This window comes from Echinops telfairi, unplaced genomic scaffold (genome assembly GCF_000313985.2).
Source record: "Echinops telfairi isolate 266 unplaced genomic scaffold, ASM31398v2 ScPeMD7_9;HRSCAF=40, whole genome shotgun sequence".
Taxonomy (NCBI): Eukaryota; Metazoa; Chordata; class Mammalia; order Afrosoricida; family Tenrecidae; genus Echinops; species Echinops telfairi.
In genome coordinates this window covers 11,440,288-11,452,379 of record NW_022103906.1, presented here as the reverse complement: position 1 = coordinate 11,452,379, position 12,092 = coordinate 11,440,288, and the positions used below count along the sequence as shown (strand labels likewise).

The following is a 12,092-nucleotide window of genomic DNA, read 5'->3' as shown; positions in this document are numbered from 1 at the left end:
ACATTGCACCCTGACTGGCTCATCTCCTCCCTGAGACCCCTCTGCAAGGGGATCTCCAGTGGCCTACTAATGGGCTTTGGGTCTCCACTCCGCCCATTAGTAGTCGTCCGCTTTTAAGTAATGTACTAACCCATCTAACACTGGACTTCCTGATGTCATTGTCAGATCACACTGGCACAGCGGTCACAGCTACCATTGCAGTGCTCGGACGTGCCGGCACGGATCCCAGTGCTTTACACAGAGGGCTCCTTAGCCCGCGCAGCAACCCCTCCAGGGAGGTGCCACCTTTGTCTCCACTTGATAGTTATGCAAAGTGCGGTGCAGATTAAGGGACTTGATCAAGGTCCCTCAGCTGGTTGACGGCAGGGCACTCACACCTGAGCAGCCTGCTGCAGAAGGGATGCCCCCACCCCACTGTCCATTTCTTCCTGGCCGTGCCTTTTCAAATCCCCTTCACAACCAGCAGAGAAAAAATGAATGGTAGGGAACCTTGTTCGGTCACCTGCCAACAAAAGGTCCCTATTTTAAGACACGGAAGTCCGAGGTTGACAATGTCTCAATGACGTGTCTCTGAGGAGTCTTATGCGTTATTCTGCCAGCTCCCTCAGTTCTTAAATTGGAAAAGCCAGCATTTTAATGTTTGGGGTTCATGTAATAGTCACCTACCTTAAAACACAAACACACGGTGCATGAGCTGGAGCCCGCACCCCAGCCGCAGGCGCTGCTGAGCTGAGCCACAGCTGGACATGCACGCGGGGTGGGTGGGGGGCGGTGGGGGGCGTGGCTCCGCCGCTGCAGGGCTTTCAAGCGGTACGATACGGGGGGGACAGCTACATTGACCTGATGGAGCTGAAGCTGATGGTGGAGAAGCCGAGGGTCCCCCACACCCACCTGGGTCTGAAGGGCATGATCAAGGTGGACGAGGACTTGGACGGCAAGCTCCGCCTCCGCTCATTCTCCACAAGGCCGCAGCTGGGGAGCTGCAGGAGGTCAGTGGGCTGATGGCGCTGGCCACTCTCTGAGATCGATGTCGTCCTCGAGAGCGTCAAGGATGCCAAGGACTTCTCCAAAGCCAAGGTCTAAGCCTTGTCCTCTGCCAGTAAGTCTGAAGCTGAATTAAAAGCCGGGCAAGAGGAGCAGAAGCGGGAGGAAGAGAAGAGGGTGCGCAGGGCGGCATTCCAGGAGCTCAAGGCAGCTTGCAGTACATAGCCCAGCTGGCCTTGACCTTGACCTTGGCCTCTGCCTACAGCTGTGCCTTAAAGGAAGATGTGACCCTGCCCCCTCACTTTAATGGGCCCTCCTTGCCCTCAACACCCATCCACTGTCCAGTGCAAACTCGACAGCTCTCTAGTGCTAGCCGTCTTCCCTCATCCCAGTGCCGGAGCCACCCTTAGAAGCCCCTGGGAAGGCCAAGTACCCTGCTCACCACTCTCCGGCCTCCTCCCACCGCCAGCAGATGCCTCTCTGTGACCACTTGGACTTTACCATTCTGCATCCCAGCAGATGGTACAGCGACTCTTCTCTTTTGTGGTCCTCCCAGCAGATGGTGCAGTCCCGAGGGTGTGTGGTTTCACAACCGCACCCCATCTTCTTGGAGAATTGTTTGCATTCCTTCTCCTTTGTTCCCATTCACTGTTCGTGGGCTCTTGCGCAGCTGGACGCTTTGGCCTCTCCTCTTCTTCAGTGTTGGTGGCTTGAAGGGAGCCCACCTCCCACCTCCCACCTCCCACCTCAGCTCCCACAAGAAGGGACCCGAAGTCGAGAGGATGTGAGATAGACAAAACGTGGGGAGTTCGGTTCCTTCCCACCAGCCTTACTACTTCGGTGCCTTTTGCCTCCCCCTTTGATATTTTCCCCTATCACTTTTTTTTTCTATCCTTAACTCCTGTGAAAGAGTAGAATTAACAATGAGTAGAAAAATGATAGTTCAACTCTAATTCTATGCCAGTTATATTCTAGTAGACCTGACGTTCTAAAGTGACAAGCCCAGTGCCTTCCCAAACCTGAAAAGTCATGGCCATGGTCATCATCTAGCCAACTTCCAGCGTCGCTCCAAGGCTTTAAAGAGACAATCTCCTTACCTCCACTATTCAAAGAAACTAACCAACCAGCAAAAACCATGATGCTGTAAACTCTTGGCTTTGATCACAAATACAAGGGGTTGGCTGTCTTTTCCAGAAAAATAATTTCTCATGTCATATTTATTCTCTTTTGTAGCTTCTATCTTTTAGATAAAGGAACGTTCTACTATACAGCTGTTTCTTGTTAAATAAACTATCATCTCACACTAAAACAAACAAACAAATAAACAAACAAACAAAAAAGTGCTAACAATGGACTGTGTCCGAAACAGTTGTCCATCTTCCCTTGGGTATCACGTTCACAGTCTACCCAGACAGAACGCAGGATGGAGTGGACGAAGATCCGTTTTATAGGAAAGCGGCAGCTACCTTCCATTTCCAAATGTAACTCGGACTTTGCTGCAATCCCCACCAAGTTTTCTTTCCTCAGTAAGTAGAAACCTCAGGAAATAATTGTGCTACGTCAACTCGTAGCACAGCACCTAACACATGGTAACATTCAATTAATGTTTGTGGACATCTTCTGAACAACGGCATAATTACAATCCCAGAAATCTTTAAAAGGAACAACAGCTGTGCTACTAGCAATTTTGCCTGACTTTTCACGAGAAGGTCAGACTTCAACTACAATTCAAAAAGTCTGAGGAAAAAATGGAATGAAAAGATAATGGAATTTTTCTATGGATACTTTGAAGCCCCTTGGTATATTAAAAATTATTCAGAATAAAAGAATATCAAGCAAAGAATCCCCATAGCTTTTTTACAGGTCCACCACTAGACTACAGGGCATATCCTCACAATTGTTAAAAACAGCCTCACCTTTCCTACACAACTTGACCTAGAAATTCTTTTAGTCTTAATTCTCTTCAAAGTGCCCTTTAGGAATTTATATACATCAGCTCAATAACCTTCTAAATGAGGTGCTTTCCTCATCATCACTTCCATTATCCTGACAAAATATGCTCTCCCATAGTAAATACTGGTTATTTTCCACTCAAATCAGTGACGACTCATGGAGATGTGGGTAGTTGGTGGGAAGAACACAATTTTCTCTGCCATCGTCTCTACCTGAAACACCCCCCCCCTGCCCCCCCTCCCAGATCATGTAAGACGGGCGGGCGCAGGTGAGAGGCATGAAAGCAGTAGGGATGGACAAAAACATGTTAGCTAATTGTTCATAAAATGATCAAGACTGGTCTTCGGACCAAACAGAAAGCAACCCGTGCATGCATGGGCACAATAGATCACAAGATAAATAGGATTCTCTATTGACTGAGGATGTGGTTAATAATAAATACAATGGGGCTTCAAAAAAAGTCCCTGGAAAAATTCCATTGCCGTTCAGTTTCATCTTTCCATTGACTTTTTGGAAACTCACTGCCATCAAGTCTATTTTCACTCCTAGTGACAGGGCTGGACCGACCTATGGGCTTTTGAACCTGTACACCTCGACCCATGTAGAAAGCCTCATCTTTCTTGTAGGCTGGTGGATTGTCATCTCAAGGTTAGCAGCTCAACACTGAAGCACTACACCACCACGGCTCCTCCGTTTGAAGCTCCCTTACATTCGTAGCACGCACACGCTTAGTTTAGAAATCCACCAGAAAATGGAAAACTATAATTCATATAGTTTAAACAGCAAGCTACAGTGATTTAGAAAAATGCTATTGTTTGCGCTGGACAGACAGATGAAAATGCCTTTTACATCTATTAACCTTAGTTGACGCTCACTAATCTCTGTGAGGTACTTAAGTGTTTCCCTCATTTTATACTTCAAGAAGGCTCAAATGGGCTTAAGGGGAGATGCACGTGGTGATACAAGATTAGATGTTATAAGCTGGGATTTACTGTACCCAGAATAATTTGAGGCCTTACTTTGCTATATGTCACTATAAAGAAAAACCTTTGAACCTGCGATTATCCACTGCCATTGAGATAGTTTATTGTGTCAGCCTGGCTGATAAACACAGGTGGGATTGACTGAAGGGCAGAGAGATAAATGACTTGGTGAGCCTTACCTTTATCTCTCGCTCTGTGATCATCGGACCAGTGTGTGGCTGCCTTGCTTGTTCTGTGCCTCAATTTAAAGGCTACACTGCCTGTGGGACGCCTAGCCTGTGGACTGTGTTGCTGTAAGTTGAGGTCCCTTTAAGACTTCTCTGGAGCTGGGGACTGGCGGTTGGTGACCTGCCTTGTGATTGGCTGCTGTGCTGACATAGCCTCGCTCTCTCTACAAATAGAGGAAGATCTGGCACCAGACAGACTTGAAGGACTGCTAGTCTCTCAACTTTCTCTCATGGACGTGAGTTGTACTAAGCCATTTGTAGTGCTTTCTAATTTAACTGTTTCTTTTTTGTATTATCTATTTATCTGTATATGATTTAACGGTTCATTTCTCGTTATATATGTAATTATCTTTATAAATAAATAAATTATCAGGAATTTGGTTTTATCTCTCTAGAGAACCCTGTCTAACACAGCCATCAAAGTCAATTCTGACTCTTAGCAACCCAATACGGGTTTCTGAAGCAGCAAATCTTTACCAGCGCAGTCAGCCTCATCTTCCTTCTGTGGGACAGCTGGGGGGTTTGAAGTGAGAAGCCCTCAGCTTGAACTTGAGGAGCAACCTAGAGTCTGTTTGGAGAGCCCACGAGAGTTTCTTAGAGCAGATTGCAACTTTCTTTTTGTAAACTCTTTATCTGGTTTTTACACAAAATCTGTAATTTGTTATTCAATAAGAGCTGGAATTGACTCAAAGGCAATTAGTTTAGTTGGTTTTATAGTTATGATCATCCACTTTTCAAAGCACACCGTTGTAAGCCTTCACCCAATTCGCCCTGTTTTAAAAAGTAGAAAACAAAGGCACATTGTCAAAATACTGCATTGCAACCCTGTTAAACAGGACAGGGACACTGCATTCCCCTCAAGAAGCACCCGTTGTGTGACTGTGATGGATTCAAGCCCTCTGGGCCTCAATTTCCTCATCTGAAAAATGGCGAGATGCTTTATTTAGTACCGGCGATATTCCATGCACCAAGTTCTTTATGTATATCAACTTAATCCTCCACAACCTTTGGGGTAAACACAATTATCTTTATCTCACAGCTGAGAAAACTGGGGTTCAAGGTAAAAAAGCAAGTATGAAATAAAACCTGACTCCAGGCCAGGCAGTCTGCTTTATTACAGTCATTACTCTCAGCTCAGCTACACTGTGACATTTTGTATGAGGATCGAGAAGCTGCTGCAGGGTGCTTAGCAAAACGCTGGGCACAGTGAGCACTCAAGATGTATATACTGGCATCAAGTAGTGTGTATTTCTACTTGGTAATGAAACATATACACAAACGCAAGTGTACACACACACATTATCACAAATATGCAGGTGTATTTAAGGTACGGCAGCTACGCAAGTGATATGCCCTGTGTCACTTGAAGTGGGTGGGCACCACTGAGCAGTTTCTATTAGTCCAGAGCAGCTCAATGTCCTTCCTCGAAGCATGGTATATGGGGTGAATCTACAGGCGTGCCAGAGGAGGCATGGCATGGTATTCCAAGGTGGCACAAATATGAAAGGCATCTGATTGAGGAAGCCAGAAAAGATGGGGCGAGGGGCTTCTACTAATGCGCTGTTGCTATTCATTTTGAAGTGAGGGAAGGGTGCAACTTAGAAACTGGTCCTAGGGACTTGTTACCCTCGCCATGCCCCTCCAAACTCAAACGGGCTGCCATTCGGTCAGTTCTGAGTACACCCCTACAGGGGCTAAATGCCATGCTTTCCAAAGAACAGTCTGACCAAAGTTTTGATTTTCATTCTAGTGCTTGAGAGTGAACTTAAGAGTATATGATGTTAATTATACTAAATTATAACATAATATTCTAAGTGAGCCAGGCTTTAATTTAAAAGTATGTGTTATTAATAATAACTAGCACAACTAAAAAAATAAAGAAATCCTCCAAGTATACAAAGATGTAGCTTATGACAAGTGGTATCTGGACTATATTAATATTTCCAAGAAGATACTTTTCTTTTTTTCTTTAAGATACTTTTCTTATTCTAATACTTTAATAACAAAGAGCATTCAAGTCAAAATTTATTTTTACTATATATTGGGAAGTGAATACATAAAATACTGCTTTGATAGGTATTTCTGCATCATTGTAAATATGAGGCTTCAAAAGTTCATGGAAAATTGAAATGGAAAGAGAATGAATTTTTTTCCCATCAACTTTTTGAAACCCTCTTGTATGAGCCTAGTCTATACCTGTAACTATAAACTTTGTAACATTACAAAAGGAATACAGCTTCTGCCATTTGGATAGAAAAGAAAAGTGGTGCCACTCTAAAACACACACATGCACACACGCACGCACGGAATTGAAGCACGGAAAAAAAATATTAGTATGTATGATGTAACTAATAAGACTGGCATTTGACACATCAACTCTGGCCAATTTTAGACAACTGACATGTTTTATCAGAGCTATCCATACCTGTTACACAGTTTCCAAGAAGTTGAAACTTGACATGTATCTTATAAATTATATGTTTATATAACCTAACTGTTCCACAATTTTGAGTGTACTAATTTGTGCAATACCTAAGAAACAAACATCATGGTTTTAATAAATTCAGCGTGCAGGGTCAGCCATGAACCCTGTTTTATTTAATAGGATGCTACTAGTGAATTTGGGGTTCACAAAATGTTAAAATAGCACTGACAGGTCTCATATTGAACTCGAGTTGGAAGAGGCAGATCATCTCAAAACAGTCATGAGCCAAAGGAACCTGAGCAGCTGTGAGAACTGTTTATTTGTGGTCTGAGCTTAGAAACTACAGATGGTAGTTTAAGAGAACATTTTGAGAAATGGGCACACTCAGATTGTGTGGTGATGAGAGACCCCCCAAACAAAATGCTCCAGGGGCTTTGGTATTGTGATTTCCTCTTGTGTTGAAGAGGTGGATGCAGCAGGGTGTGCCTGACCCACAAGGTTGGTGGGCGTGTAGTGGAACCAAAGAGAGCTGTTTCAAGAGAGGATTCCATGAAGCTTGGTGCCCATTTAACAGTGAAGGAAATTTTTGTTGGTGGCATAAAAGAAGACACAGAAGAATATAATTTCAGAGACTACTTTGAAAAGTACGGCAAGATTGAAACCATAGACGTCATGGAGCACAGGCAGAGTGGAAAAAAGGGAGGATTTGCCTGTGTAACCTTTGATGATCACGATACAGTTGATAACATTGTTGTGCAGAATACCCCACTTCTAATGGGCGTGATTGTGAAGTGAAAAGGGCCCTTTCCAAACGAGAGATGCAGTCTGCTGGACCACAGAGAGGTCGTGGAGGTGGGTGGGGAAACTTTGGTGGAAGAGGAGGCTGTGGTGGTGGAGGTGGTGGCAGCAGAGGGAGTTATGGATGAGGTGATGGTGGTTATAATGGATTTGGAGGTGATGGTGACAATTATGGCAGTGGAGGACCAGGATACGGAACCAAGGTGGTGGATATGGTGGTGGAGGCGGAGGTGGATGATGGTTACAATGAGGAAGGAAATTTGGCGGTGGTAACTATGGTGGTGGTGGGAACTATAATGATTTTGGAAATTACAGTGGACAATGACAATCAAATTATGGGCCCATGAAAGGGAGCAGTTTGGTGGAAGAAGCTCTGGCAGTCCTTACGGTGGTGGTTATGGATCTGGTGGTGGAAGTGGCGGTCGCAGAAGGTTCTAAAACTTCAGAAGAAAGGGGCTCCAGTTATAAGCAGGAGAGAGAGCGAGGCGCTGCCAGGAAAGCTGCAGGTTACCCCGAGACAGTCGTCCCAAATGCATCAGAGGAACTGTCAAAATCCGCCACAGAAGGACTGATGATCCATAGTCAGGAAGTTACTGCAGCTTCAACAGGAAGCCCTTCCTGCTCAGGACTGTCGTAGCCAGAGTTTGCAAAAAGTGCAGCTATTGATGGATGCAATGGAGTGTCAATGAGATGCACATTCTGTTGTAGCTTTGTTTCTTTCTTTTCATGCATCAGGTATATTGCCCTGTAAACTGTGGTAGTGGTACCAGGAATAAAAAATTAAGGAATTTTTAACTTAAAAAAAAAAAAAAGCACAGACATTATAGACAGTGAAAGATTTTATTATTTTAACTTTCATCCAAACACACCCCATTGCTGAAAAACATAAAAGCATGCATATTGATGGCATTCTTACAAAGAAAAAACTATGTAATAACTAAGCTGAAAATAAACAATAATACAAATAAAAGCATAAATGATATTATATGAAAAAGGTTTACAGGAAAGCACAGGGCTTCTAATTTTAGAAAAAATAAATGTAAGAAAATATCAATGCATGTCAAGGAAAGGCTTCTAATTTTCCACACATTCTGATAAGAAGATTTGTAACTAACATTTATAGACCTCTTGTGAAAAGAACAGAAGTATAATCAAAAGAAGCATGAGGTGATTTTATGCCTGCTTAGTCAGTTATAACTCCCACAATTCCAGTGGCATTACATCAGAAAATGTAAAGTTAGAGCATATCCATCATGTTCAAAACAGTTATACAAGTTACATGATTTTCTGATCTAGTTAGAAATAGGTTCTAACATTAGGACTGTTAAAAACTGCTATTTAACAAAAGACATGGAATTTATCTAAATTTCACTTCACAAGAGAAAATTACACTTTGACATGAGAGCGCTTTTCAAAAGTTTTAGCTATGCCTTATTCATAATTAGACCAACTGTATCTTGTATACATGTGTGTACATGAATGTGGGTAATACATCCTCACACCCACACTGATTCACCGCACACAGCACACCAAAGGTGTTGCTTGCAATGGCTCCGCTCTGTTTTGGGAGAAGCAATGTAGCACAGACAACACTTCCCTTATTCATTGTATCAGCAGCCAATGGGTGTGTTTTCACTGGGTCATTGACAATTTTGCAACAAAATCCATTAGCAGTATCTTATTATCTTAAAAGACTAGCAAAATTTAAGTGATAAAATCGAGCAAAACACATTTTTAAAAGAGCTCTTCATCCACATTTTTCCATGATTCAAAATCGTGTAATTTGGTTCCTGGGACGTAGATCTCGTTTTGAGACAATGTATGTTAATCACGTAGCCCATTAAAATTAATGGAAATAAGCAAGTTCACTCCATCCTGTTGAATTAAATCACTGACTTGACGAAGGGAGGTTTCTTGACATGAGGCAAATAGCCGGTGAAACTTGCTTACAAGAGTTTGACTTTCAAACCGAACAAATACTGGTTGGTTGTATACTTCTTCTGAGCAAGTCTACTGGGTAAGCCATTGAAGCCATTGAACAGCACCGATGACTTGAATCCAAATGAGAAGAACAAGAGTAACAGTGCAAGTCTACATCATGATAACATTAAAAATGATTTTTTGGATTAAATACATTGTCAAATCAAAGAGCAACAGGCAAAAGGCACATGCTAGTGAATCTAGTTGGAACATTTGAAGGCTTCTCCTTCAAATATCTCTGAACCCAGGGTCCAGTAAAAGTTTACACTGATTATTTTGATGTGAAAAAAAATAACAAGCTATCTTACTGATCTTGAATACTTATGGCACAGATGTTGCAAAGTACTATTAGCTTAACTAAAATGTTTTTACAAGTTGGGCAATTTAAAGTTCTGCTAGATCAAATCTGTCACAATTTTAACTTAAATGTAATTCTCCTAATTTAAACATTCTTTTGTGCACAGTACAGCATGTGCAAATTAAGCTGTCTTAATAAGTATTAGAAATGTTAAATTACTTTGCAATATAAAAACACGAAGTTAGCTAAAAATGCACTACAATAAAAACATGTGCAAACAGAGCTTCTTCCCCACGAACATTGTTTTGCATTTTTCTTGGAATATTTTGATACTTAATACAATTTCTCTGATTGACTGACTTTGAGAAACTAAGCAAAAAGGAAACTATTACATGTGTGCAAGATACTAGATACTTTTGTGATAAGAATTTGGGGTCAGTTGTAAAAAATAAAATATAACACGGTGATTGATACATACTGCACATTGCCAGTTAAATACAGCCAGCTGTAACAAATTGTTACAGCCTTAGCAACCCCTTGCAGTTGACACTAGTTCATGGGAAATGCAAAGTAAAGCATACATTTCATTTAGCTTTGACCTGTCCAGCAACATCAGCACTAAAGTTGTAAAACAATGTATTGCCCAAGACCAACTGCATACAGGCTTTAGTCAGAAATTCTATTTTACCCAATGTTCAATCAACAAGGCTTTATTTACACTTCTAGTAAACTCAGGAAACAATTTGATGTAATGTGCAGCCACCAATAATAGAAAGTGTAGCACGTTCTACTGAATGGCGATGGCTACTTCTTTATACTAACCCATAAGCAGCCAATCAGTGTTCCATATATCCATGTTCTCACATACAGCCTCCTTCCGCTATCTGTCATCAGCATAACCGCAGTCAAACCAGTTAAGATTAGTACTGATGGCAAAGTCTTCCTAAGGCTTAGTTTGGAATTAACACTTTTCCCAGGAAATCTGTTTCTTCTCTCTGGATCCACTGAATCATAGAATTCTATAAGCATCCTATGCCAGAATGAAATAAACAAAGAAAAGGCCAAGTTTCAGTTTTAGTCATCTCAATATTTCAATTCAACATATTCCTAATGGTTGACAATTCTGTGCAAGTCCTTGGAAATTATCAGAAACCATATAAGGAGTTTTCTAAGACTTTTGAAATAGCTTTAAATGTCCTATGATTAAACTCACTGCCAACAAGTCTTTTCCAACTCTTGGCGACCCTGGAGTGCAAGGGAAAACTCCTTTTGTGGGTTTCTGAACCTGTAAACCTCTACTGGAGCAGAAAGCCTCATCTCTCTCCCTTGGGAGAGCTGGTGGGTTTGAATTCCAGATCTTCTGGTTAGCAGTCCAACATACTAGCCACTTAGGCCACCAGCGCTCTATATTCTGATTAGCATATATGTAAATTATACCTGTGAAAAGACTGTAAACAACACAAACCGTTTTGGACTTTTAACTTTAGGTTTATAAAATCTTATAATGATCTCCCTCAGACTCGAGTAAGCAAAAGCTCCACTCAGCTTCTCCTGTGCTTTCCCTCCCTCAGGCCTGCTTGTTCCTGCAGCTTCCACTCTAAACAAGCGAAAAGAGGAGCACGTTGTAAAAATCATACAGTTTCTGAAAAATCTATGTAATGGAATGATGAGAGCCAGTGAAAAAGGTCATAGCTAACTTATTTCCCTCTTATTAAAAGTGTAAAAAATAGCAAATATTAACGTGCAGAAAAGGAAAGCCCTGTCTTGCTTTATAAATCACATTCCTTAGAAATAACCATTGTTTAGAAATGTCCAGACACATACTAAATACACAGAAGCACATGTAAGATAAAATGGCAACCAAGTATGTATTATTATTCAGTATTTTTAAAAGAATGTATTTTCATACATAGTTCTTTTAAAATTTCCTCCATGGAGGAAATGTTCTGAGAATGATGAGGGCAATGAATGTGCAAATGCGCTTTACACAATTGATGTGTGTATGGCTTGTGATAAGAGTTGTATGAGCCCCTAATAAAATGATAAAAAAAAAAAAGAAAAAAATTTTCCTCCACGGCCAGAAGGAACTGAATGGCACAGTTAATAAATGATGCACAACTGAGAGTAAGTGAAATATGGAAACAATTCATGCACTGATTACACATTTATAAATAGAAGTTATTTATACACTACCTATTAAACAAAAATAGTTCACAGGGAACATCTGTAATAAAACAAAGAAAGGGAGAACAGTGCGAGTCTTCACAGAAGAATCCGGTTAGGAGAATAAAATATTTGGGTATATTTTCTTTTTTTTTAACCGTTTTATTAGGGGCTCATACAATTCATTATCGCAATCCATACATACATCAATTGTGTAAAGCACATTTGTACATTCATTGCCCTCATCATTCTCAAAACATTTGCTCTCCACCTAAGCCCCT

The 12,092-nt window shown here is 41.4% G+C and overlaps 2 protein-coding genes and 1 pseudogene across 2 annotated transcripts in view; 2 read left to right on the top strand and 1 right to left on the bottom strand.

The window, feature by feature from the left end:
* Nucleotides 1–837: 837 nt before the first annotated feature.
* On the top strand, nucleotides 838–1,209 carry LOC101660696 (annotated as a pseudogene).
* Nucleotides 1,210–2,407: 1,198 nt separating this feature from the next.
* Nucleotides 2,408–7,717, top strand: LOC101661012 (heterogeneous nuclear ribonucleoprotein A3-like). Its single transcript, XM_045286822.1, is given in 4 exon segments — nucleotides 2,408–2,510; nucleotides 6,883–7,329; nucleotides 7,332–7,424; nucleotides 7,527–7,717. Coding segments are annotated over 4 exon segments (834 nt in total).
* Nucleotides 7,718–9,404: 1,687 nt separating this feature from the next.
* The window catches only part of AGPAT5 (1-acylglycerol-3-phosphate O-acyltransferase 5), a 73,788-nt gene continuing 71,100 nt past the window's right edge, over nucleotides 9,405–12,092 (bottom strand). Inside the window, exon 8 of the mRNA XM_013005922.2 lies at nucleotides 9,405–10,678. Coding sequence (XP_012861376.2) covers nucleotides 10,453–10,678 — 226 coding nt within the window. The 3' untranslated portion in view covers nucleotides 9,405–10,452. The remainder of the gene's footprint in view (nucleotides 10,679–12,092) is intronic.